Source organism: Myxine glutinosa, chromosome 6, assembly GCF_964187855.1.
Source record: "Myxine glutinosa chromosome 6, kmMyxGlut1.1, whole genome shotgun sequence".
NCBI lineage: Eukaryota > Metazoa > Chordata > Myxini > Myxiniformes > Myxinidae > Myxine > Myxine glutinosa.
The window spans coordinates 11,640,251-11,668,227 of NC_136266.1; the positions used below are offsets into that span (position 1 = coordinate 11,640,251).

Below are 27,977 nucleotides of genomic sequence, written 5' to 3' on the forward strand. Positions count from 1 at the left end.
CTTTTTGTTTCTTTTAAAGGTCACATTAACAAAACCAAGAATAATTTCAACATAATTCCAGACATCTTGAAAAGTAGGTTCACCCCCACAAAAAAAATATTCCATATTAAATGCCAAGTCTGTATTTATTTCTTTGTATCCAGAATCGAGGCTCGTGTAAGAGCTAACACATTGAACATGAAAACATGCACAGACACATAAAACATGCAATGAAGGGAGCGGGAGACAAGAGGGGGAGAAAGAGAGAGAAGAACACAAGCACAACAACAGAAGAGAACAGGGACGTCGGTAGATCTGTGGGAGGGGGAGGGTTGGGGGGGGGAGGGTTGTACCGATATAAAGCAAATGAACACGACGAGGAATTTCAGGAAAGACGTAGGGGATTTAAAGAGGTGGATTTGGGGTGAATTAATGGGGGTAGAAGAGTTCAAGGTTTTGGATGGGGGAAGATAGGAGTTGGTGGTGAACAGGTGTTTTATAGACCTGGAGGGAGGAGTGGGATTGAAGGGAGTGGGGGAGTTTGTTCCAGAGGCGGGAGGAAAGAGGAATGAAGGAGTGAAGGTGAGCAGAGAGCCTTGATTTTGGCAGTTTAACCATCAGAGGGTTGCTGGCAGATCTTGTGCGATCTGTAGGAATATTTGGGGGGCACAGCACAGAGAGAGCTGGGGGAGCAAGGCCGGAGAGGAGTCGGTAGAAGACAGAAAGACCACCGGACCTGCCTGCGGTGAGAGAGAGAGGCCCTCATCAAAGACTGCAATATAAACCCCATGGGGTGTAAAAGTTATTTTTCCCATTTGTAGTAACACGATTTGGCAAGATGCCATTGTCTACTTGCTTTGCTTCCTCTGGTGTCTCCTTCCTGTTTTCAACTTCCCTTTAGGTCTAGTTATATGGAGCACTCGCCATAAAAACCTGAAGCTTTATATGTTAAACCAAAACTGAGACTTCCCTTTTCATCCGTTGTCAGCTCAAAACATATTGGGTAGTTGTTGTTTCACAGTTTAAGGCACAACTTTCCTATCCGGTACCCACGGCCGGTGGGCAACCATCTCCACGCCATGGCAAGCCTTCCACGTCGCGAAGTGTTCCTGCGTGGACGACAGATGAGCTTGTTAAAAGTGTGGCGAAAGTGCATGGACATCGGCTCATATTACAGCATTAGCTCTTCCTCCTGGGAAACCGAGATGGTGTGTTCATGCCACCAGAGACCTCTAGCCTTCATTTTCTGAAAAGGCCTGCACTCATCCCAGCATTAATGCAAAGGATCATGGGACTGAGCAACAGATGGGCATCCAGATGTACACGAGGCTGTTTTATTTTATTTTCCATTAGCCCTTTCACCTCTCTCTCTCATTCATGTTTGTTTACTTTCTCAGTTCTAACTTGTCCATTGTTCAGAGGAAGAGATCAATATTGCGTTATTTGCTTGGAGGTAATTCGGATGTTATAATCTCCAGGCAGAATGTCCGCTTGTTCTGTTTTAAATTGGAAAGATAGAAACATTTTCAGCGATTCCTTTTTCTTTTAAGTCTCCTCCTTTGACCTCTTGCATTTCCTGGCCAGCTCGCTGACGGGGACAACCAACCCCCAGGGTCCATGCTTGGGAGGGCACACAAAAAATGCGACACCTGTTTTGCTTGATTTATCACCAGCGAATTGGGCTCCGGTAGGGTCAGCTGAGACGGTGTCACTCTTGCCTCAGCGACGCGTTGTGCTTCAGACAAAATGCGCCCATTGTGCTTCAGACAAAATGCGCCCATCGTGCTTCAGACAAAATGCGCCCATCGTGCTTCAGACAAAATGCGCCCGTTGTGCTTCAGACAAAATGCGCCCATTGTGCTTCAGACAAAATGCGCCCGTTGTGCTTCAGACAAAATGCGCCCATTGTGCTTCAGACAAAATGCGCCCATTGTGCTTCAGACAAAATGCGCCCATTGTGCTTCAGACAAAATGCGCCCATTGTGCTTCAGACAAAATGCGCCCATTGTGCTTCAGACAAAATGCGCCCATTGTGCTTCAGACAAAATGCGCCGTTGTGCTTCAGACAAAATGCGCCCGTTGTGCTTCAAACAAAATGCGCCCGTTGTGCTTCAGACAAAATGCGCCCGTTGTGCTTCAGACAAAATGTGCCCGTTGTGCTTCAGACAAAATGCGCCCGTTGTGCTTCAGACAAAATGCGCCCGTTGTGCTTCAGACAAAATGCGCCCGTTGTGCTTCAGACAAAATGCGTCCATTGTGCTTCAGACAAAATGCGTCCATTGTGCTTCAGACAAAATGCGCCCATTGTGCTTCAGACAAAATGCGCCCATTGTGCTTCAGACAAAATGCGCCCATTGTGCTTCAGACAAAATGCGCCCATTGTGCTTCAGACAAAATGCGCCCATTGTGCTTCAGACAAAATGCGGCCATTGTGCTTCAGACAAAATGCGCCCATTGTGCTTCAGACAAAATGCGCTCATTATGCTTCAGACAAAATGCGCCCATTGTGCTTCAGACAAAATGCGCCCATTGTGCTTCAGACAAAATGCGGCCATTGTGCTTCAGACAAAATGCGGCCATTTTGCTTCAGACAAAATGCGCCCATTGTGCTTCAGACAAAATGCGCCCATTGTGCTTCAGACAAAATGCGCCCATTGCGCTTCAGACAAAATGCGCCCATTGCGCTTCAGACAAAATGCGCCCATTGTGCTTCAGACAAAATGCGGCCATTTTGCTTCAGACAAAATGCGCCCATTGTGCTTCAGACAAAATGCGCCCATTGTGCTTCAGACAAAATGCGCCCATTGTGCTTCAGACAAAATGCACCCATTGTGCTTCAGACAAAATGCGCCAATTGTGCTTCAGACAAAATGCGCCCATTGTGCTTCAGACAAAATGCGCCCATTGTGCTTCAGACAAAATGCGCCCATTGTGCTCCAGACAAAATGCGCCCATTGTGCTTCAGACAAAATGCGCCCATTGTGCTTCAGACAAAATGCGCCCATTGTGCTTCAGACAAAATGCGCCCATTGCGCTTCAGACAAAATGCGCCCATTGTGCTTCAGACAAAATGCGCCCATTGCGCACGAGACTGTTTTTGGTGCCATGTTAAGAAAAATAACATCATTATTATGTTGCCCCGAATGAGTGATAACTATTTGTGCGTGTATTCTACAGAATGGTGAAGGAGGGTAGTTGTGCTGGGTTGGTGGGCATGGAGGGAGTATCGGCCGCTTGAGGGGGAAGAAACGATGGGCAAAGGAGGAAGTGTCGGTAAAAACTTGTGGTAAACATAATCCGATGACCTCGTTTACTCGATCCCCACCCGTGAAGGAGAAGAGATCGGGCTGCTCTGCCCATGTACATCTGCTCTCGGGATTGGGTTGCGATGGAGACTCGAAGCTAAATTTGTTCCGCTAACAAGCCGCGGCTGGACGCAGGCACACGTGCTCCGCATGCTCAGAGGCGTGACGGAAACGTGCGGCCGTCCATTAGCCTCTGGCCTAATTGCAGAGTCCTGCCTGCTCGGAGCTCCGGGCGCTCCATTTCAGGATATGATTTTTCTGTAGATGCAAAAAGGAACCAGCTCTGAGCATTTACCGATGTGCGAGAAATCATTGGCACCATTTGTGATTCTGAATCCATTTACCTTATCCCAGGAACCTGGAGTAATAATCCACGTGCTGGAAATCATTGGCACCATCTGTGATTCTGAATCCATTCACCTTATCCCAGGAAGCTGGAGTAATAATCCACGTGCTGGAAATCATTGGCACCATTTGTGATTCTGAATCCATTCACCTTATCCCAGGAACCTGGAGTAATAATCCACGTGCTAGAAATCATTGGCACCATCTGTGATTCTGAATCTATTCACCTTATCCCAGGAACCTGGAGTAATAATCCACGTGCTAGAAATCATTGGCACCATCTGTGATTCTGAATCCATTCACCTTATCCCAGGAACCTGGAGTAATAATCCACGTGCTAGAAATCATTGGCACCATCTGTGATTCTGAATCCATTCACCTTATCCCAGGAACCTGGAGTAATAATCCACGTGCTAGAAATCATTGGCACAATCTGTGATTCTGAATCCATTCACCTTATTCCAGGAACCTGGAGTAATAATCCATGTGCTCGAAATTATAGGCACCATCTGTGATTCTGAATCCATTCACCTTATCCCAGGAACCTGGAGTAATAATCCACGTGCTAGAAATCATTGGCACCATCTGTGATTCTGAATCCATTCACCTTATCCCAGGAACCTGGAGTAATAATCCATGTGCTTGAAATCATTGGCACCATCTGTGATTCTGAATCCATTCACCTTATCCCAGGAACCTGGAGTAATAATCCACGTGCTGGAAATCATTGGCACCATCTGTGATTCTGAATCCATTCACCTTATCCCAGGAACCTGGAGTAATAATCCACGTGCTGGAAATCATTGGCACCATCTGTGATTCTGAATCCATTCACCTTATCCCAGGAACCTGGAGTAATAATCCACGTGCTAGAAATCATTGGCACCATCTGTGATTCTGAATCCATTCACCTTATCCCAGGAACCTGGAGTAATAATCCATGTGCTAGAAATCATTGGCACAATCTGTGATTCTGAATCCATTCACCTTATTCCAGGAACCTGGAGTAATAATCCACGTGCTTGAAATCATTGGCACCATCTGTGATTCTGAATCCATTCACCTTATCCCAGGAACCTGTTGTAATAATCCATGTGCTCGAAATCATAGGCACCATCTGTGATTCTGAATCCATTCACCTTATCCCAGGAACCTGGAGTAATAATCCACGTGCTTGAAATCATTGGCACCATCTGTGATTCTGAATCCATTCACCTTATCCCAGGAACCTGGAGTAATAATCCACGTGCTTGAAATCATTGGCACCATCTGTGATTCTGAATCCATTCACCTTATCCCAGGAACCTGGAGTAATAATCCACGTGCTTGAAATCATTGGCACCATCTGTGATTCTGAATCCATTCACCTTATCCCAGGAACCTGGAGTAATAATCCACGTGCTTGAAATCATTGGCACCATCTGTGATTCTGAATCTATTCACCTTATCCCAGGAACCTGGAGTAATAATCCACGTGCTGGAAATCATTGGCACCATCTGTGATTCTGAATCCATTCACCTTATCCCAGGAACCTGGAGTAATAATCCACGTGCTGGAAATCATTGGCACCATCTGTGATTCTGAATCTATTCACCTTATCCCAGGAACCTGGAGTAATAATCCACGTGCTGGAAATCATTGGCACCATCTGTGATTCTGAATCCATTCACCTTATCCCAGGAACCTGGAGTAATAATCCACGTGCTGGAAATCATTGGCACCATCTGTGATTCTGAATCCATTCACCTTATCCCAGGAACCTGGAGTAATAATCCACGTGCTGGAAATCATTGGCACCATCTGTGATTCTGAATCTATTCACCTTATCCCAGGAACCTGGAGTAATAATCCACGTGCTTGAAATCATTGGCACCATCTGTGATTCTGGATCTATTCACCTTATCCCAGGAACCTGGAGTAATAATCCACGTGCTTGAAATCATTGGCACCATCTGTGATTCTGAATCTATTCACCTTATCCCAGGAACCTGGAGTAATAATCCACGTGCTGGAAATCATTGGCACCATCTGTGATTCTGAATCCATTCACCTTATCCCAGGAACCTGGAGTAATAATCCACGTGCTGGAAATCATTGGCACCATCTGTGATTCTGAATCCATTCACCTTATCCCAGGAACCTGGAGTAATAATCCATGTGCTTGAAATCATTGGCACCATCTGTGATTCTGAATCCATTCACCTTATCCCAGGAACCTGGAGTAATAATCCACGTGCTTGAAATCATTGGCACCATCTGTGATTCTGAATCTATTCACCTTATCCCAGGAACCTGGAGTAATAATCCACGTGCTGGAAATCATTGGCACCATCTGTGATTCTGAATCCATTCACCTTATCCCAGGAACCTGGAGTAATAATCCACGTGCTGGAAATCATTGGCACCATCTGTGATTCTGAATCCATTCACCTTATCCCAGGAACCTGGAGTAATAATCCACGTGCTGGAAATCATTGGCACCATCTGTGATTCTGAATCCATTCACCTTATCTCAGGAACCTGGAGTAATAATGCATGTTCTAGAATTCATTGGCACCATCTGTGATTCTGAATCCATTCACCTTATCCCAGGAACCTGGAGTAATAATCCACGTGCTTGAAATCATTGGCACAATCTGTGATTCTGAATCCATTCACCTTATCCCAGGAACCTGGAGTAATAATCCACGTGCTTGAAATCATTGGCACCATCTGTGATTCTGAATCCATTCACCTTATCCCAGGAACCTGGAGTAATAATCCACGTGCTTGAAATCATTGGCACCATCTGTGATTCTGAATCCATTCACCTTATCCCAGGAACCTGGAGTAATAATCCACGTGCTTGAAATCATTGGCACCATCTGTGATTCTGAATCCATTCACCTTATCCCAGGAACCTGGAGTAATAATCCACGTGCTTGAAATCATTGGCACCATCTGTGATTCTGAATCCATTCACCTTATTCACCGACCAAAAACCATTTTCCTTGCAGTTAGCGGAACGGTCTCCGAAAGGGTCATGATGAGTCCTCGTGCTGGTGTCTGGTTGACGATGTTCATCAAATCGTTAATTTGTTGGAATCTTGGTTTGATTGGCTCCTCTGAGCAGGATTTTGATTTAATCCAAGCCAAGTAAGCAGGCCGTCGGGGGTTAGTGACTTCTGGCAACACCTGTTAATGAGTGTCGGATATGATCGGAGGAGAGAAGAATCCGACGAGGGTTTCTGGGAGAGAAAATTTTGAGTTTGTTCCTGCTGGTTTCAGGTTCATCAACTGAACCTGCACTCGAATACGTCACATGATGACCTTGCATGCGTGATGAGACTGGGAATAAGAAGGGGATGATAGTTACCATTTTACTTTCATTATAATTGCTGCTGTTCCTCTTCAAACCTTGATTACTATCACAGCACGTCACGATGAAGAGGACCGATGGATAAATCGGACCATGTCGACCTTTCGGGAAGAAATTTGATGATGCTGCCACTACAATGGTGAATCTATTGTGCGTTTGGTTTGTCAAGGATTTCAATTGGTTCACTCAGCTCATGGATTTTGATTGATTTTTTCTTCAATTATGGTTAATTCCCATCCCTCTGAAGTAAACATAACTTCAAACGTACATGCCTTTTGGTGCAAGATGGACGTGTATTCTCACCATGTCCCTCCATCCGGGCAAGATGGACGTGTATTCTCACCATGTCCCTCCATCCGGGCAAGATGGACGTGTATTCTCACCATGTCCCTCAATCCGGGCAAGACGGACGTGTATTCTCACCATGTCCCTCAATCCGGGCAAGATGGACGTGTATTCTCACCATGTCCCTCCATCCGGGCAAGATGGACGTGTATTCTCACCATGTCCCTCCATCCGGGCAAGACGGACGTGTATTCTCACCATGTCCCTCAATCCGGGCAAGATGGACGTGTATTCTCACCATGTCCCTCAATCCGGGCAAGATGGACGTGTATTCTCACCATGTCCCTCCATCCGGGCTGCCATGCAAATCCCCCGATTTATTTCTGTGTTTTGCCTCTGGGAGATGTATGGTCTCTGGAGCGCTTGGGGCTCATTATCAACTATAAACTGTCTGAGTTGGTTTGTATCTCCAACATGGCCTCAAAAGCAGGCCGCTACCTCGGAATTCTCTGCAGGACCAAGTCGAGTCCTCCTGTTGTAGTCCATGGGCCAGGGCAGATGTCGGTACCACGTGGGGGCCCAAAGGCTCACTATATTTTTTGGAAAGAACATTGGCTGGGGCATATATTTTGATATGATATCCATCAAATTGGTAGCTTCATAGTATTTTGGAGGGAAAATGTGTATTTTGGGGGCAAAATCCAGTTTTTCGAAGAAAAAAAATTGAAAAAAAAACTTGACAGGAAATTACTTTTGAAAGTTGAAATTAATAACTATCAACAGTGTTGATTTTTTTCAGGTTGTTTACATTACGGTTTTTACCTGGTTGCCATGGAAAAGGCCGTTTTGGGGCAAAAAAGGTGTTTTTTACACTATTTTCTAAAAAAATTCATATCTCAGTAACAATTCAATATACAGTGGAACCTTGACTTACGAGTGCCCCAACTTACGAGTTTTTCGAGATACGAGCCGTCGCTCGGGCGGTTTATTGCTTTGAGATGCGAGCCGAGATCCGAGTTACGAGCTTTCGCCACCCGGTCACGTGGTTATCTTGCCGTGCACGTACAGTATCTCTGTCGTATAGCGCTGCATTTTTGTTTTCGCATTTTGGTTATTTTGGAAAATTTCTTAGTTTTAACCATGGGGCCTAAGAAAGTGAGTGGCAAGTGCAGTGCTGAGAAGAAGAAGATATAAAACACTTGTGGATATAAAACACGCAATCGTCGTGTTTTATATAAAACTTGTGCTTGGATATAAAACACGCAATCGTCGAAAAACATGAGCGAGGTGCCGAGGAGGACGTATATAACGGCAGAGGAGAAGAGCATGCCAGGCCACAACTTGTTCAGAGTGCCGGCGATAGCTCGCCTTCTCTTTGTGGAAAACACGGTGAGCTCCTTTACATCCAACAACTAATGGGACGCAAACGGGGCGCCCAGTTTAGCGGTACACACATTGATGAATCACCCTGCCTGTGATTCACCCATGACAGGTTATAGCTGGGTCGGGATTCAAACCCAGGCTGGACAGTTTAGAGTCAAGTGTGCGTACCTCCAGTCCAGGCCATCCTGCCAACTTGTATGCTGCATACAGGTGAAATATAAAGCGCGAGATATTTTTATATATACTGCATATTTTAAAAAAAATTGGTGTGGTTTTTGGCGGGCTGGAACGGATTAATAGCATTTCAATGCATTTCAATGGGGAAATTTGATTTGAGATACGAGCAATTTGAGTTACGAGCTCGGTCACAGAACGAATTAAACTCGTAAGTCAAGGTTCCACTGTATTTGAATAGTTTCAGCTGAAATTAATTCCTTAGACCCCAAGGTAGTTTTTTAGTAACATATAAGCACAAGATCACATGTCAAAATAGGGAATTTTTGTGGTTGGAGAATATCATTTTGATTTGGAATTTTCAAAAAAATCCCAAAAATAATGAAAAAATGAAAAATCAATACATTCATAGTTTTTACACACATTGATCAATACATGTATATCATCACAAAACAAAGAAAATATGCATTCTAGACATCCAAATCATGTCCTTGTTGCTATGGAAATATTTGTTTTGCATAATGCGACATTTCTTGCAATACATCAGTTAAGGATAAGTTATCACCGTTATTGCAGTCTGCTTATTTCCCAGCTATTTTACATGCTTGAATACAATTGATTTGGAACCAATGGTCTAACTAGCCATTGTTGCATCATTTGAAAGTCCCCAGAGTTACATATACCACTTTAAGAGACTGGTTGCCAGTAACAGAATGGGTGAAATCTTAATGTAATATATGTTGACAACATTCGTCACTTCTCAATTGCAAATGTGCTAAAATGTCTCATTTTGCTAAGAAAAACATCAACTTGACTGATACATGTTAATAGTTAGTTCAAGTGTGTTAAATTGCCAAAATTCACATGGTCACAGTTTGACTGTGGTTTACATTTAAGAATCACTGTCATCATCACTATCCTCACTATATACATCTGTTTGCGTGTCGTCCACAGTTTCCTCGAACTGGTTGTCACATTTTTGGTTATTGCACATTTGGGTACATTTCAAGCCATTCGTAATGCATGGGCAATTCGATGCATCACATAAACGAACACAATTACAGTTCATCAGTTCCAAGACTGCTGATGGTGCTGGCAGAACCAGTCATCCATAGAATCTCTAGGCCCCCATTGTCACCTATGGTCCAGCCGCAATCGCTAGGTCGAGGAACTTCGGGTATACACTGGAGCGAGCAACGCCATATGCCAGCTTGGTAGTTTGCCCGTTGAGCATGCTGGAATGGGCAATCCTTGCATGGAGGTAACTGTTCGGATTCCGTGTTGCCCCTCTTTGCACAGAAGAGCTGATAACGACACTCATTCACGTCTGTCAATCCAGTTGATACATACAGATTGCATGTGAAGGCTTCAAGTTTCTGCATAAGTCCCTCGGATACCTGCCAAGACTGACGTAACTCGTTGAAGCACTCTCGGTAGGCTACCACTGACTTAGTTCGTTTTAATCCATGAAGTTTTCCTCTGCCAGCAAAAGCACTGACTGAATCGCAGCCTGTAAAGGCATGCAAACCTATCAGAGCTGTGCACAACTCCTCACCAAGGCTGCTTGCAACTTTGCCTATGTCAATGTATGTTCGATGGGTTTTTGTGCTAATTCTCTGATACAATATTGGGCAACGAATACTGTAGAAGAAGGCAATGCTGATCACAAGAATGTCTGTGTCTTCAGCAGTTATGATGACGGCTTTATATCCATTCATTGCTGCATTTGCGGCATGCAGGAGGACTCGCGTGTCTGCTTCCTCTTGTGTACACAACATCGTATTGTCTTCTTCCCATTTGTTTATTGTCAGCTTATAGCAATGTTCCTCACATGTTACATAAAGAACCTTGGTGCCCAATCTGCCCCTGTGCTCTGGTCTCCTCCATTCTTCAATAATGAACTTGTTCAGGCAAGATTTGTTCTGAGGAGTCTGCAAGAATTTTCTCCACTGTTTAATCTTGTGTCCTCTGGTTATATTCTTGAACTGCAGGCCCTCTTCCGCCCCACGGCTAGATCTTTCAGCATTCTTAATCGACTCATCACGGTAGACATCAAACACGATATCAATCCTCTGGCTGTTGGTGCCCTCATGAAGTGCTAATGTGAGACAACCTTCTGCAAGCTCTGCAAATGTTTGATTGTCCCCTTTCAATCGCTGAACCAAACTCATTCCATCAATGATAGTAGCGGATAGCTGTGGGATGGTTTCAGCAGCATCGATATCCTTTACCAATGCTTTGGCAAGAGCTGATTTGTTGGTTTTTCTCAATGAACCATCCGGTGTCGCCAGGGACCATGGAACGGGGCCAAGTGGGTGCGCGAGTACTTGCTGAAGATTTATCTCTCGGCTCTGAGCTGCAAGAATCATGTGTGCAAACAATTGCTTGTCAGCTCGTAGGATTATTTCCTTCCCATTTGATTGTGTCACACGTTTCTTCTTGGTCATATCTGAGAATGTTTTCAGTTTCTGTTTGACAAGTTTGCTGTGGAAGGTCTGAGTGGGGGGATCAGCCTCCAGACGATTCTTCTTGAAGTTGTTGTATGCTTCAACACCAACAGCATATGCCTTTTTTAAGTCATCAGCGATGTCTGTGGTGGCAAGCCGTCCAGTAGAAATGCTTACAAGTTCTGACTGATCACCACTCATAGGATTCATCCATTCATGCTTAAGGATATCTGCAACTGCCGTGGTATCGATATGATCCTTCTTTATCCGTGGAGTCTGAAGATCAGAGTGAGAAAACTGAGGAGTTGGATGATATACCATCTCACGCATATACCGCAGAGCAACACTACGGTATTCTGATGTCATGTAGTATCGGTGAAGTGATTTTGATTTTAGACTGAACCCTTTGGTGCCCCCAGGTGTTTTGGTGTCCCTGTTAACTGTCTCCTCTATCGTTTGATCAGCTGGGATTCTACCGAAAGGATTCTGGCCTCCTCGTTGGACTGAGAACCCTCCACTTATGAAATGGTCATGTATCTCTGGGTGACTTGATGGAAGTTGTGACATCTGAGCAAAATATATCGGTAGATAACGAGAATAGTTTATTTTGTCATATGCAAATGCCCAAGGGATCAATTGCCTGATGTAGCTCAGATGCAGTAGCCAATCTCCCTCTCTTGATGCCCGTATCAGACCTAGCATGATGTCGACCATATCAACATATGACATCCAGAAGCTGGCTAATTCACCTCTACTGCCATCTCGCAAATTTTGCAGGAATATGTCAAAAAGATGGAGAATACGTTTGACACTAGGTTTGTCAAGGACTGCATTCACAGAGTCTTGATTGATGTCATCACATGTCAGTTCAATGCATTGAATGGCATCATCTAAGATGACAACATCTGCCATGTGATTGGTTTGCAACCATGGGATGAATTGCTTCCATGCCAATCTTAGAATGGTTTCATAGACTAGCTTGTGAAGTCTGACCGCTCTATTGTATTGATGTCCGTCCATCACTGCTTGCACAGAGCCCTGAGCGATTATCCCAGATTCTACAGCAAGTTCTCGCAGACCTGCATCTTGAAAACGCTTGCCTATGGTGGATTGGAAGTTCATTATTGTATGGAAATCGCCCATCCTGAGAACAAGACCGCTAAAATTTTCAGGGTGCTTCCAAACAATCTCAGCACTCTTTGCATACAATGCTTGATCGAACACTAATACCATGCTAGACAGCTGCAATTCACGTCTGATCATCTCAGACTGAATCAGAATTTCAAAAACAGTTGACATCTCTGTTGCTGGTGCATTTATAGTTCGTAGATAACTTATGGTGTTAGGCATAACATTGACATTGTTACGAGCCAGAATGTTGAATCCTGTCCAGCTCGGCACAGTACCATCTTGTTGGCGAAATATCATCCATAACCGATTCTTTAACTGCGCTTCTGTAACTGCATCTGTAGCATTTGGTTCAATCGAAATAATTGGTGCTGGACCAACCCGTTCCCCAGAATTGTACTGAGGAAGAGGGGCCTCTTCAATGTCGATGGATCTCTTTTTGCTTTTTGTAACAGGTGTTTTCGGCTGTTCTTGTATGGGTCCAATAAACTTGTCCTGGATTGCAATGCCGTTCACACGGTGTGAAGTTCCGCCACCACTCAGTGTTTCTTCAAGTTTATCAATATTGTCCCACACAAGGGTAGTGGCCTGCAAAACCAGAACGCTGGCTGGCAGACTGACCTCAGATATGGAGCCAAACTTCTGCATACACAATGCTGTCTCTATTTGCTCCATCATTGAGTATGAGATACAATGTCCAAGTCTGTTAAGAATTTTAATGAGCTCAACATTTCCTGTGATACACTTGACCACAAGAGCCAACAAGATATGTTTTGGTGGACGACGCCTACCGTCAGTAACCGCATATATTAAATCTTGGCCTATTGAGCAAACCTGCCTTTCGACACGAACATTAGAGTTTGTTCTACCTTGCTGACCTGTTATGATCATTTGCAGAAAATGTGTAACTGCATTAGGTATGTGTGCGGATTCAGCAGTGAGTTCTGATGGTTGTGGTGGCCAATCTTCCATTAATCTCTGGTTTCGAATAACAGTACGCATTTGTAAGGCAGCTTTGGTTACTACTGACATAGGGTCACTTTCTGATGCTTGTAATGCATTTATTGTCATCTTCAGTTCCATGTTATCTCTGGCAAGTTCATCCCTTGACAAGGTATCAGGATATACTAACAATTTGCCACTGTCATTTTGAACAAAATGAAGCAATCCACCAAACTCGCTCTCCAATCTGCGGCGGATATGCTTTTTGGTGGAGTCCTTTACCTCCACATTGCCGGACATTTTCATTGATAATTGTAGTCGCAGTGTCATATCAGTCAGATATATCACTTTGGGCTTTTGAATGATTTCATTTCGAATGAATTTGAATAACTCATTGTATGAGAGTTTCTCAGCAGCCTGGTAGACAGATTCGTCAGTTTCCATATGGGCAATGTCACCATTGTCACTGCAGCTGGCAGGTACCTTCTTTTCTCTTGTATAATGACGAAAGCATGACCTATGGTAATGGCCCTTGCAGCTACAAGATCCATGCTAAGAACAGCAAGAATTATTTGGTCCATCTTTCGTATGGCAACCTGTCTGATTGTTGAGTCAGCCCGTAGCTGAGTACATTGTACAAGTCTTTCCTTAGAATGCTGCCCCTTCAGGTATTTGTTACTGTTTTGACAAAATATGCACTTTGCTTCATAAACTCGAGAAGAGCTTGGCTCCTGCCTCAGTGCCACTTGTCGGGAATGTTCAGCCATGTCTACATTTTCCCCGGGTTCCGTGGTACATAATCGATCAAGGTTCCTTTTTAATGTGAAAACACTGCGGCATTTACGATGATATTGCACAGGTGGGATATGTCCCTCAGCCAGGTCCACTGCGTTAGTCAGAATAGGCTGATGGTTTCTGATTTCTGCTGCCCTTAACAATGTCTGCCATGACTGCAAGTCCTTTGGTGACACCAGTTTAGAATCGTCATCTGTACAGTGGATCAAGCAGTCTGTACACAACCGCTTTGGTGGAATTAGACCATCTTCCTCCATTCTCAATGTGCCTCAGTCTGGAAAGATATAAATGGATAAATGCCCATTACCAACCATGCATACCTGACAAATGTGTGTAAAAACTATGAATGTATTGATTTTTCATTTTTTCATTGTTTTTGGAATTTTTTGGAAAATTCCAAAAAAAATGATATTCTCCTACCAGAAAAATTCCCTATTTTGACATGTGATCTTGTGCTTATATGTTACTAAAAAACTACCTTGGGGTCTAAGGAAATGATTTCAGCTGAAACTATTCAAATATATTGAATTGTTACTGAGATATGAATTTTTTAGAAAATAGTGTAAAAAACACCTTTTGTGCCCCAGAACGGCCGTTTCCATGGCAACCAGACAAAAACCGTAATGTAAACAACCTGAAAAAATCAATACTGTTAAAAAATAATAATAATAATAAACCACCTTTAGAGGCCATTTTTCCCCGCAAGCGGGGGTTGGCCTTTTTCGGGAACCGTGGTTGTTGTTGTTTTTCGGTCCCCTTTTTGAAGCAATGTTTTACGGCCGGATGCCCTTCCTGCCGCCAACCCTTTTTGTCGCCTTTTACCTTTAACGACAAACAGGGAATTACCAGTGAACTGGTACTCAAGTCTGGACTCAAGTTTTCGAAAAAATCAATACTGTTGATAGTTATTAATTTCAACTGTCAAAAGTAATTTCCTGTCACAAGTATTTTTTTTATTTTTCTTCGAAAAACTGGATTTTGCCCCCAAAATACACATTTTCCCTCCAAAATACTATAAAGCTACCAATTTGGAATGGATATCATATCAAAATATATGCCCCATCTTCTTTACAAAAAATATAGTGAGCCTATGTATAGTGAGCCTAAATATAGTGAGCCTTGACCAGCCCATCTTCTTTACAAAAAATATAGTGAGCCTTTGTCCCCCCGACTGGTACCGAAAAGTCAATTTTGAGTGATTGGCCCATGGACTATTGTTCTCAGCTACTAACAGTGTGCAAAACCTTGATCCGCAGGAGTCATTGAATACGGTTTCCTCCTGTGCACCTGTGCTGCTGCTTCCCCTTTTGACTCTCTGGAATCTTAGGCCCTCTGTGTCATTGGACTCTTGTGTCAGGATTTGGTTCTTGCTCACCGTGGGCAGGTTGTGTCTTTGCGGTGTTTTTGTTGCCTCTATTCTGGTCTTGTCCCTCCTGCCCTCTCACCTTTCCACCAAGCCTGTTTCCCTCTAGGTCACGTGTCTACCAGAAACAGTTTCCTTGCTTTTCTCTCCATGTCTAAACTCGACCTTCACCCCCATTCCTTCAGACACCTCTTGTCTCACCTGTTGAACTGTCTTTCCTGAGTCTGTTGGCCCGAGCTCTTCCTGACAAAATGTCGATCTGCTGCACCCACCACCACCCAATGCTCTCTCCCATTTCCACTACTGGACGTTACGACACCCCCTGAGACCCCGTTCGCACTCTTCTCTTGGAAATCCTCTCCTTGTGCCATGGTACATCCGTCTGCTGTTATCCCACCACTTCTTCCCCATGTTGTGCTTATTCATTGCCATCTGTCCTTCTGCTCTTCCACGAGCCTCGACACCTGGATACCTGTATTGCAGCTGTATTTGAAGCAATTGTAGAAGTGGAACATTCAAATGAGGGTCTGTTTTACACATCGTGTTGTTTTTTTAGGTCCGTTTTACGCATCATGCCAATTCTTAAATTGGAAATAACATCTTATGAGGAGGTGGATGGAAGCATTATGCAAAGCAACCCGATCGAGATAGAAGTCGATGGCGCCGCATTGCAAATCCCCCCGCTTCCCTCCAGAGCAAAGTTGAAAGATGGCAAAAGTTCCACCAGGAATCACCCAATATCAAATTTTGAGTTATATTTTTCCCCGTCTTGACCTCAAGTCCCCACCCTTTAGGGTATGAACCCGGGGGTCAAATCCAAAAATCATTATATATATTCCATGCTTCTCCCAATGTTGATTTCATACACAAAGTTTCATTTTGAAGTGTTTGAAAATGTACCCATAATTGCATTTTTTGGTATTTGACCTTTGACCTCATCCCAGGGGGTGGAGCCAAAAATGATACTGCTCCCACAACTTATTGCCATGTGTTGATCATAAATAGCAAGTTTGATGAATTTCTGCACAACCGTTTAGGAGATAGCGTGATGGACAGACAGACCTCCGATTACAAGATCCCCCGACCCCAACCCCACACTCCCCAGTTTTTTATATATATATTTTTAAACTCAACGGGACGGTAGTCTCAAATGGTCATGATGAGTCCTCGTGTTGGTGTCTGGTTGACGATGTTCATCAAATCGTTAATTTGTTGGAATCTTGGTTTGATTGGCTCCTCTGAGCAGGATTTTATTTTAATCCTAGCCAAGTAAGCAGGCCGTCGGGGGTTAGTGACTACTAGCAGCACCTGTTAATGAGTGTCGGATATGATCGGAGGATGTCAGTCCCTGAGATGAGTTCATCACATACTGAACCCTCCGGCGTCACATACTGAACCGAACGTCTGTCATCGTCGTCGTCTGTTAACTTTTCGACGTTAACACTCCAGCATCCACAAATATCAACCGATTCTGATCAAACTCGACATGCAGCATCCTTACCCCAAGGACCAGGTTGGTTTTACATTTCAGCCTGATCCGTTGAAAAATGGCGGACTTAGGCGACCATTTTGTTTTTGGTCATGAAAACGACGTTAACACTAGCGTCCACAAATATTAACAGATTTTGATCAAACTTAGAGTGTTTAACCCTTACCACACAAGGTAGGTTGCTATTACATTCCAACCCGATCCGTCACAAAAAGGCCGCCATCGGCCGCCATATTGTTTTCAGCTCCGAAACGACATTAAGACTTTAACGTCCGCAAATATTTATGGATTTTGATCAAACTTGGTGTGTGAGACTCTTACCACACAAGGATACAAGGGCCTTAAAATTATTACACAAGGTTGTTGGCTTTTCATTTAAGTCAAATCTAGTACAGACAACTGACCTACTTTAAAGTTGGCCAGTCAGTTCAGTTGAGTTCTGCTTCCCTGGAAGCTCTCGTTTTCAAACAGCGTGAGGATAAATATCCCTCATTTTGTGCTTACAAAAATAAATTCCCAACTGATGTCTAGTTCATTTTTTGAAGTATAACCTTCCCTTTGTTGCGTTTTATTTTGTCAATGAAAGTACTTTTCCCACTTGTGCGTTCACCGGTAAATCCAAAGGGACTTCATTTAAATCCGTATATTTATAAGTCATGGATTCTAATAATTTCTATCAAATAGGTGAAAGGGTTTGAGCGAATTTGCTCTTTCGAGCTTGTTATGCCTCCACCGTACATCCTGGGGGAGGCTGCTCCCATAGCAATGGCTGCCATAACAACCAGGCGGCTCGACACAGTGGGGCGGTTACGGTCTTGGACAAATCGGGATGTACGTTACACTAACCATTTTTTTAAGTGCATCGCAGAATATTGAAGATGCCAATTGTGTATCTGATGCGTAGAAATCCTTGGATTTGCATCGTATTGTGGCGCGAGTGGGTTGTTGCCTTTGCTGTTGTGGCATCTCATTGGCATTCATACGGGCTCGAAGGCCGAGATCAAGGGCAATGGACTCCCCGAACGAAGGACACTCGGATAAATCCTGCAGACATGACTTGCTTCGTTAAACAGGGTTTTATTTTGAACTTCCTCCTTCCATTTCCTTCCCGTATTATCTCGATGCTACCAAGAGGTCGCCATTCCAGTACAATACGGTAACGAGCGTCACCTTCGATGTCCATCCATTACTGGGATGGGAAGAAGCATTTTCTGCCAATTCTGGTCGCAGGCGGCAAAGTAGATGAGCTTCCCGACAATGTAACACTGCCATCTTCATTTAATATGATATCTATCTGAACCCAAATGCTTGCACCGCTGACCTCGTTCCTATAGATTCTGAACGAGGCAGCATTGCTTCACAAAATCCTGCTTTTCTGTTGATCTTTTTCCTGGTTTTCTTTTTAAGTTAATGTCGATTTGACAACAGTCTGCTTCACCCCAAAATTGTACCGTGGCATGTGCCATCTGCCCCAAGCTATGGCAGCCCTGGCATCAAGCGGCATTTCGTCACATGTCCTTCGACAGAGGTCATTTTCTTCCTTCTGTGTCCTGGAGGTCTTCTTTTTTTTTTGCTTCACTGGTTGAGAAGTCTTTGAGATGTCCCTCCTTGATCTGACATTGTCAGTGTTACCTTGATGACCTCTAAATCAGTTTCCTAGAGTGAGCACCAATAGGAAGTCTCTGAGATGTACCTCCTGGATCTGACATTGTCAATGTTACCTTGATGACCTCTAAATCATTTTCCCAGAGTGAGCACCAATAGGAAGTCCCTGAGATGTCCCTCGTTGATCTGACATTGTCAGTGTTACCTTGATGACCTCTAAATCATTTTCCCAGAGTGAGCACCAATGGGAAGTCTCTGAGATGTACCTCCTGGATCTGACATTGTCAATGTTACCTTGATGACCTCTAAATCATTTTCCCAGAGTGAGCACCAATGGGAAGTCTCTGAGATGTCCCGCCTTGATCTGACATTGTCAGTGTTACCTTGATGACCTCTAAATCAGTTTCCCAGAGTGAGCACCAATGGGAAGTCTCTGAGATGTCCCGCCTTGATCTGACATTGTCAGTGTTACCTTGATGACCTCTAAATCATTTTCCCAGAGTGAGCACCAATGGGAATGGCTAAATCATTACTGAAACAGATTTGCTCAGGGTAAAGTTTCTACAATAACTTGTACCTTCAAAGTAAATTGGCAAATTTGATTGATTTATTATTTATCAATTTTGCATCACAAGTATTATTTTGTTGCTTATGTCGAGCTCTCGTGCTGTCTTCTTTTCATCCCTATTTATCCATACATTTGCTGGTGGACATTCACCTGGGAATGGAGCAGAACCTTTTGATAAAGAAGCATTTATTACTTGACCCCCTTTCCTGCCCCCCAAACTCCGAGCCCCCCAAGTAACGCTACCTCACCCCGAGTCAGTTCTGATACCCTTTCCTCTTTGTCTTTTTGTTCTTTCCACCCACATCACGATCGCTTTGTTTCGTGTGACCTTGGGCTGCACCTCAAGGTCTGTCACAGCCAATTATGGAGGTTGGCCTACAAATACAAAATTGGTCTGTAGCTTTCTGCCAACCGTTGCACTGACGTCACGACTGTGGGTAATTGCACTGACGTCACGGTTGTGGAGTTGGAAGGCAGCTTCACTCAGACATATATTGATGTTGTTCACAACGAGCGTATCCCTGACATGTCCTGTTCTCGCACTTTGCTTGCTTTTGTTTTTTTCCAGCACCCACCAATCACAGTTATTGATCAGTGATCAGTGATCGATTCCAAAGCAGGATGAAATTTCTCATTTCCACAAAATGCAAAATTCATGCTGGAACAACCCAATCGCCAACTTCCATTTCTGGAATAGTAAAGATTGATAATCCAAATCCCATTTCTCTTCCTTCCCACTTCTCCCACTCCCTACAAATTTTCCCCCTTTCCCCCTTTCTTCATTGCTTATTCTTCCACACTATTTGCATTTTCCACTTAGACTAAAATACCATTAAGATCTTTCATTAACCATCACTGAGGTTTATAAGAAACCCCTCATGAAACACCTTTTTTGTACCTTGTCTCCGTGCCCTGTGATGCCACGTAATGCTTGGAATGATCTCTTCCAGAGAAAACCGTCCTCTGAACGTGCACGTTTTGGACTCGATGACCTGTACCCTGAAAGGCCGAAAGAAGACCATCTCGGTGCAAAGTGTCCCCGGCCTCGCGCTGCCGGAATTTCGCAAGAATGGCTCAGGATTCTGCCTGGCGTGGGAAGGCTAGACGTATACCTGGCATGTCATGGCTACATGTATGTTGTCTGACATTGGATTGGTAAATGTACGTGTGTCTGGCAGGGGATGGCTAGATGTATGTTTGTCTTGGACAGGATGGCTCGTACGTGTCTTTCACAGGATTTCTAGTTGTGTGTCTGAAGTGTGTCAAAGTATTGTTCATGTGTGTTTCGCATGAGAAGGCTTGACGTGCGCCTGCCATCCAATTGCTGATATTTGTCTCTTACAGGATTGCTAGATGTATGTCTGGCACTGGATGGCTGGACATGTACCTGGCACTGGATGGCTGGGCATGTACCTGGCACTGGATTGCTCGGTGTGTGTCTGCCACCAGTTGACTAAATGTATGTACCTCTGACATGGGATGATTAGATGTAGGTGTGCGTGGTATGAGATAGATACATAACGGTATAACTGCCATGAGGGGGATTGCTGGATGTATATGTGACTGCCATTGGGGGATTGAATGAATGAATGAATGATCGTTTTAAGGCCATTTTCCCCGCTAGAGCAGGGGTTAGCCTTGCGGGCCCCATGACAATCATGGTTCCCTGTTTGAGGCAATGTTTTTATGGCCGGATGCCCTTCCTGGCGCCAACCCTTAGTCGCCTCTTATGATGCGTGGGGATACGGTGTACCTATTCTAAGCCGTGGTACACACCGGGATCATTCATCCCAGCAAGCTGGTACTCAATTTGCCGACCTCGGAAGGATGACAGGCTGAGTCAACCCCCCTGGTGTTAATTTTGCGATCGACCGGGATTCGAACCCAGGATCCTAGGATCCCAAGCCGGCACCCTAACCACTAAGCCAACACCAGGGGGGATTGCTGGATGTATATGTGACTGCCATGGGGGGGATTGCTGGATGTATATGTGACTGCCATGGGGGGATTGCTGGATGTATATGTGACTGCCATGGGGGGATTGCTGGATGTATATGTGACTGCCATGGGGGGATTGCTGGATGTATATGTGACTGCCATGGGGGGATTGCTGGATGTATATGTGACTGCCATGGGGGATTGCTGGATGTATATGTGACGGCCATGGGGGGATTGCTGGATGTATATGTGACTGCCATGGGGGGATTGCTGGATGTATATGTGACTGCCATGGGGGGATTGAATGAATGAATGAATGATCGTTTTAAGGCCATTTTCCCCGCTAGAGCGGGGGTTAGCCTTGCGGGCCCCATGACAATCATGGTTCCCTGTTTGAGGCAATGTTTTTATGGCCGGATGCCCTTCCTGGCGCCAACCCTTAGTCACCTCTTACGATGCGCAGGGATACGGTGTACCTATTCTAAACCGGGGTACACACCGGGATCATTCATCCCAGCAAGCTGGTACTCAATTTGCCGACCTCGGAAGGATGACAGGCTGAGTCAACCCCCCTGGTGTTGATTTAGCGATCGACAGGGATTCGAACCCAGGATCCTAGGATCCCAAGCCGGCCAGCTATGATCCCATGGCCGTGTATATGTAACGGCCATGGGGGGATTGCTGGATGTATATGTGACGGCCATGGGGGGATTGCTGGATGTCAGTGCGTGTGTCACGGGATTGCTACATGTCAGTGCGTGTGTCACAGGACTTCTAGATGTTTGTTTAGTACGTGAAGGTTAGATGTGCACCAGTCATGGGATGACTAGATGTATGTGTCTGGTGCTGGATGACTCCACATTTACCTGGCACTGGATTGCTCGGTTTGTGTCTGCCACTGGTAAAGTAAATATATGCACCTCTGACATTGGATGGCTGGATGTCAGTGTACCTGGTACGAGATGGCTAGATGTTGGTGTACCACGTACAAGATGGCTCAATGTCAGTGTACCTGGTACGAGATGGCTAGATGTTGGTGTACCACGTACGAGATGGCTAGATGTCGGTGTACAACGTACGAGATGGCTAGATGTCGGTGTACCTGGTACGAGATGGCTAGATTTTGGTGTACCACTTATGAGATGGCTAGATGTCAGTGTACCTGGTACGAGATGGCTAGATGTTGGTGTACCACGTACAAGATGGCTCGATGTCAGTGTACCTGGTACGAGATGGCTAGATGTTGGTGTACCACGTACGAGATGGCTAGATGTCGGTGTACAACGTACGAGATGGCTAGATGTCGGTGTACCTGGTACGAGATGGCTAGATGTTGGTGTACCACGTACGAGATGGCTAGATGTTGGTGTACCATGTACGAGATGGCTAGATGTCGGTGTAACACGTACGAGATGCCTAGATGTCGGTCTACCTGGTATGAGATGGCTAGATGTTGGTGTACCACGTACGAGATGGCTAGATGTTTGTCCGTCAAGCTTGGGATGCCTAGATGTATGTCCGTCTGACTTGGGATGCCGAGATGTATGTCTGTCTAGCTTGGGATGGCTAGATGTTTGTCTGTCTGACTTGGAATGCCGAGTTGTATGTCAGTCTGACTTGAGATGTCGAGACGTATGTCAGTCTGACTTGGGATGCCGAGATGTATGTCCGTCTAGCTTGGAATGCCGAGATGTATGTCAGTCTGACTTGGGATGCCGAGATGTATGTCCGTCTAGCTTGGGATGGCTCGATGTTTGTCCGTCTGGCTTGGGATGGCTAGATGTATGTCCGTCTGGCTTGGGATGCTTAGACGTATGTCCGTCTGGCTTGGGATGCCTAGACGTATGTTCATCTGGCTTGGGATGGCTAGATGTTTGTCCGTCTGGCTTGGGATGCCAAATGTATGTCCGTCTGGCACGGAATGGCTAGATGTGTGTGTCTGTCTGGTTTGTCTGTATAACTGCTCCTAAAGTATGGGGAAGATGAATTCTTCTCAAAATATATTTTCTGAAGGAACACAATATTTTAAGATGTATCTACTGCATTACAATTTCCACCTTTATTTTACCTGGTATTTTCACTGTACAAAACTCTCGACCACAAGCGGGCTTTGAATTCTGCATTTTTTTTTCATTACGGACGTTTGTTGTTTTATTTTTAGTGACAGTTTAAGGAAAGTGAACTTGCATGACAATAAAAGGGTCTGGATCCATTTATTTTAGAACGAATCACCTAAACCGGGCTGCGCAGGTTTAATTTTCCGTTTTAATTTTTATGATCGTCATTTGCTTCCGAGTTTGACAATTTAATTTGTCCAGAGAAATCTATTTTGTATTAAGGATTGCACTGGAAGGTAATGCATTGCAAAGCAGGGCCGTGGCACCGGTCACGATAACTAGTGCATGCTCGTATGACGGTGATGTTTTCTTGTTTTCATCATGAATCCCTCACACGATGCTAAAATTGATGTGAAAGTAACCCCCATATGGACACGTGATTTTGCACAAGTCTGCCCTATGCTGGTGGCACGGGGGGACGAGCAAGGCCTCAAAGGCCCAATGCTTTCAGTTTCTAGACCAGAAATGGCAGCATACTCCAGCTGCAGCACCACCACACCGTTTGATAGCTTTGACTAGTTGTATAAATCAAGATTGTACTTTGAGTCACTTTAAAAGTGCACATTTAATTAACGCTTTATGGGATGCTCCGCACTAACTCCGAAATGATGTGTGCACGAGGATACTTTTATCATCTTTCCTTCCCTTGGTACAATTGTGAGGCCTTGACCTTCTCTGAATGTCCTAAGATTTTTGCAAAGTTGTTGTTTCGGCGAGTCGGCATCGTTGGTGACGAGTTGTTGCCCGTGCGCCGCCATTTTGTTTTTGTATGAGGAGTGACGAGTTGCTGCCCACGCGTCGCCATTTTGTTTTTGTATGAGGAGTGATGAGTTGTTGCCCATGCGCCGCCATTTTGTTTTTGTATGAGGAATGCCACGTTAAAGGGACGACCCCCTATCCAGGATTTCTGGTACTGCTCGTAATGCTTCCTGCCTTGATCCCGTCACAATGCTTTGATCACGTGATTCGCTCAACAAACGAGGTGCACTGGAACCATTGTTCACATTGTATTTGTGATTCTACAAAACAATGACATTTTAGCAGAACGCCACCAATAAAATAGTTTAAATTGCACTTTGAGAACAGTGATCACAAACCCTGTATGTTGTACAAATACATTGAAATGTTTCGTAGTTTGGCAAAATCTATAAGTGTGACCTGGACGACCATTCGCTGAACTGTTACGTTTAAGGACGGTCGAGTCTTTGTCCTTCCCTTTGAATAAACCCATGGGGATGAAAAACGTTTTTCTCGTTTTCTTTTAAACCCTCAAGGAGAAACCGGAAGCGGAAACTGCGCCGAGACGACGCTTCACATTGAAAAAGAAAGACCTATTGAACTACGGCCCAAAACGACGGATGACCTTAAAACACCGAACATGAAACTGAACACCTCCGGGTCACGTGACGAGTCCGCAACATTTCCAGTATTTCCATTCCGAGTCGGGGTGTTCGCCATTTTGTCTCACGGGTCACACGGACGTGACCTTGGTTGTTCTGCCTCTCCACCGCATCCCCGACATCCTCTTGACGATGACCTTAAACGACCTTGACGATGACCTTAAAACACCGAACATGAAACTGAACACCTCTGGGTCACGTGACGAGTCCGCAACATTTCCAGTATTTCCATTCCGAGTCGGTGTGTTCGCCATTTTGTCTCACGGGTCACACGGACGTGACCTTGGTTGTTCTGCCTCTCCACCGCATCCCCGACATCCTCTTGACTATGACCTTTAAACGACCTTGACGATGACCTTAAAACACCGAACATGAAACTGAACACCTCCGGGTCACGTGATGAGTCCGCAACATTTCCAGTATTTCCATTCCGAGTCGGTGTGTTCGCCATTTTGTCTCACGGGTCACACGGACATGACCTTGGTTGTTCTGCCTCTCCACCGCATCCCCGACATCCTCTTCTTCAACACTTTGACGAATCGTCCTCATGAGTAGATGGAGTCACCTGATCACTCCAATGAGCACCGTCTTCCTGCCAGCAGGGATTGAAAGGACAGACCCTCCATTTTCCTCATCTTTTTTGTCATTTCCTCATCTTTTTTGTCATTTCCTCATCTTTTTTCATTTTCCTCATCTTTTTGTCATTTTCCTCATCTTTTTTGCCATTTTCCTCATCTTTTTTTGTCATTTTCACCCTATCTAGTGTATTCTACATCTTCATGAATCGCTCGTTTATTCGTCCTCGTGTTCTCCAGATGAAGACCTCAATACACAAGCGAGATCCATGAGGAATGGTCACGTGATTTCTGTGGCTCTGACTAACGCAGTGTGGAGACTTCTGTCGAACAATACTTCCTTGAGAAAAGGTCAAATCTGTCCAGTGACCCCTTCCTTTAGCACGAGACACGTCCGTGACTCACTATATTGTGTCTTCATCCATAAGGTTGGCAGATGTCCACGGGTCCGCCGAACGGACGTCTTATTGCACCAGACGAGAAAGAACTGGGTATAGGAGACACGAAGACCCATTATCGATCGAGCGAGAGGCTCCAGTGCGCGGGAACCTCCCGGACTCCCTCCTCCTTGAGCTCCGAGAACACCTGCGTGAAGTAGTGCGGGTCCGCGTTGAGACGCAACATCTTCCCGCTCAGGAGGCCGATGACGCGCAGACAACGGTCCCAGAAGGCGTCCCGGCTGCTCTCCACCAGGAAGGGCTTCAGCGGGTACGAGATCTCGTTGCCCATGTACGAATAGGACAGGTAGAGGCACGTGAGCACGGCGGCACGGAGCTCGCGCTCGCTGCTCGTGTGCGCTCCCACCGCCTCGCGGCACAACAGGTACACGAAGACCACGTTGGCGGGGGTCACGAAGGCCTGGTCCTGCCAGCCCTGCAGGAGCAGCGACCGGTCCACGGCCCGCAACCACAGGGCCGGCTCACCTGGAGCCAGGTGCCGCAGGCGGGAACACCGACGGCACAAGAAGGTGCCCAGACAGCGGAGGAGTTCGCTCGTGGACGCCTGGACCACGACCCTCCTCGGGGGGCTCCGGGCCGAGGCGACCCCCGCTCGCTTTCCCGAAACGAGCTGCTTACAGGGTGCGCTTGGCTCGGTAGCCTGTGGTGGGATAAGGACAAGGACATCGACAAACATGAAGGGCTCCTCCGGACAATAAATCGCGCAAACCCAGAGGCATCACCAAGGTCCACCGTCGACCTTCCCCAAATCCCGTCATTAAACGAGCGACAAAACGTCCTTAAAAATCACAAAGCGTTAATCAATTATTCATGGAGCTACTCATCATTTTCCCAACACTTTTGGCTAAATAAGACCATTTTCCATCCGCGAGACCCGTCGGTGCCCACCTGCTGCTGGCAAAACGCGTTGAGGTTCGCACACGAGAAGGACTTGTGCAGGTTCTCGTTATTGATGGTCGGCAAGGAGTCCTGGTTTGGGTTCACCTTCTTCGAGGTTTTCCTTTTGGTGGACGCTGCGACCAGGCGCTTCCAGGTGAGCGCCGATATCAGCATGGAATGCCGCTTCAATCCCTTATCCTTGGCGTTCTTGCCGTTCTGCGCGGCCGTGTAATGGGACACCGAGCTCTGAACACCTTCTTCCAGGATGCGACCCTTGCGGGTGCTCGGAGACAGAGACAGGACGGTGCCCATTGCGCGACGCACCCTCGGCCGGACGGACCCGCCGCACACCGTGAACCCTCCGTGCCGGAGTCCGTGCGCGCGCTGCGAGCGAGATGTTTGGAAAATGGGGCGGAGTCATTTGGGAAATGGGCGGGGCATGTATGGGGACACGCCTCCCTGGTCCAGCGCGCACGCTGCGAGCGGGATGTTTGGAAAATGGGGCGGAGTCGTTTGGGAAATGGGCGGGGCGTGTATGGGACACGCCTTCCTGGTCCAGCGACTCTCGCTCGGCTGGGTTTGGACATGTGACGTTGTCCCAGACACTGTCTAATTATGGTAATGGATGCAGCTGCTTCCAGCCTGGAACGTGTCGGATACTTCCCATTTTCACTACCCGTCCCCACTACCAAAACTGCTGTTTATTTTGTCCCTTCGTGCCGCCATCGAGAAGAAGCGAGGGGTGGGGCCCTGGGGGCTCCTCGTTAACATGGAAATTGATTATGATGTCATTCCTTTAAACATCATGAATGATGATGAATACAATCGTTAATGTTATGCTGTCTTAACCTCTTCATGTTGCATGTCTTACATTATATTTATGCATTTTTCCCCCGGCAATTTTATGTTCACCCCACGTACGTCATTGATTTGTGCGTACGTCATACATGGACGACCCCAGTTGGCGTTTATGAGCCGGAGACCATCGTGATTTTGTACTACTTGGTGTTAAAACCATAGATCTCATGCAATGTTGTTTGAAAGCCAAACCGAGTCCCATTGTCGTGATACGGTAGTATGACGTCATCAAACCAAATCCCAGTGTCGTGATACGGTAGTATGACGTCATCGCCGATAAGTGGTCTTACTAATCAAAAATGAAGGAATCTCCTCAAGGCCATTGGACATTTTGTTCAAAACAATTGGGTGTGAATTACTTACAATATTCAGCGTTTCATTTACTCGGCTTCCCTCGAGGTGTGGATTAATAAGGTGCAGGTAAAGGTGACACTTGCACACCAACATTGCTTCATCGCACAATACCATTGGATCAATGCATGGACACCAAACCTTCGGACAGGTTATGCCTTACTCTGCAATCTTGATGTGGAGGTGGTCCAGGTGGCACCTTGACCCATTTAACGTGGAGCCACAAAGGGAGTC

At 45.6% G+C, this 27,977-nt stretch overlaps 2 protein-coding genes across 4 annotated transcripts in view; one reads left to right on the forward strand and one right to left on the reverse strand.

Annotated features, from left to right (window-relative positions):
* The window catches only part of LOC137429584 (unconventional myosin-Id), a 211,370-nt gene that overhangs the window by 130,520 nt on the left and 52,873 nt on the right, over positions 1-27,977 (forward strand). For 2 of the 3 annotated variants that reach the window (XM_068119607.2, XM_068119608.2), the window contains exon 22: positions 20,118-20,299. In XM_068119607.2, the coding sequence (XP_067975708.1) occupies positions 20,118-20,271 (154 nt within the window). In that variant the 3' untranslated portion in view covers positions 20,272-20,299. Of the gene's footprint in view, positions 1-20,117; positions 24,468-27,977 lie in introns of those variants that run through there. The other variant, XM_068119606.2, reaches the window with a different exon arrangement.
* Positions 24,217-26,923, reverse strand: LOC137429588 (cyclin-dependent kinase 5 activator 1). The gene is made up of 2 exons (XM_078779600.1): positions 26,544-26,923; positions 24,217-26,295 (listed from the first exon to the last, which is right to left on the reverse strand). Exons 1-2 carry the CDS (start codon positions 26,844-26,846, stop codon positions 25,711-25,713), a joined length of 888 nt encoding a protein of 295 aa, XP_078635726.1. The 5' UTR covers positions 26,847-26,923; the 3' UTR covers positions 24,217-25,710.

Bases quoted from the DNA above. Each gene is read 5' to 3' on its own strand.
- LOC137429588 (XM_078779600.1), bottom strand. From the start codon at position 26,846: ATGGGCACCGTCCTGTCTCTGTCTCCGAGCACCCGCAAGGGTCGCATC. The intron at 26,296-26,543 runs GTGGGCACCGAC...ATCCCACCACAG, and splicing joins ACGCGTTTTGCCAGCAGCAG to GCTACCGAGCCAAGCGCACC.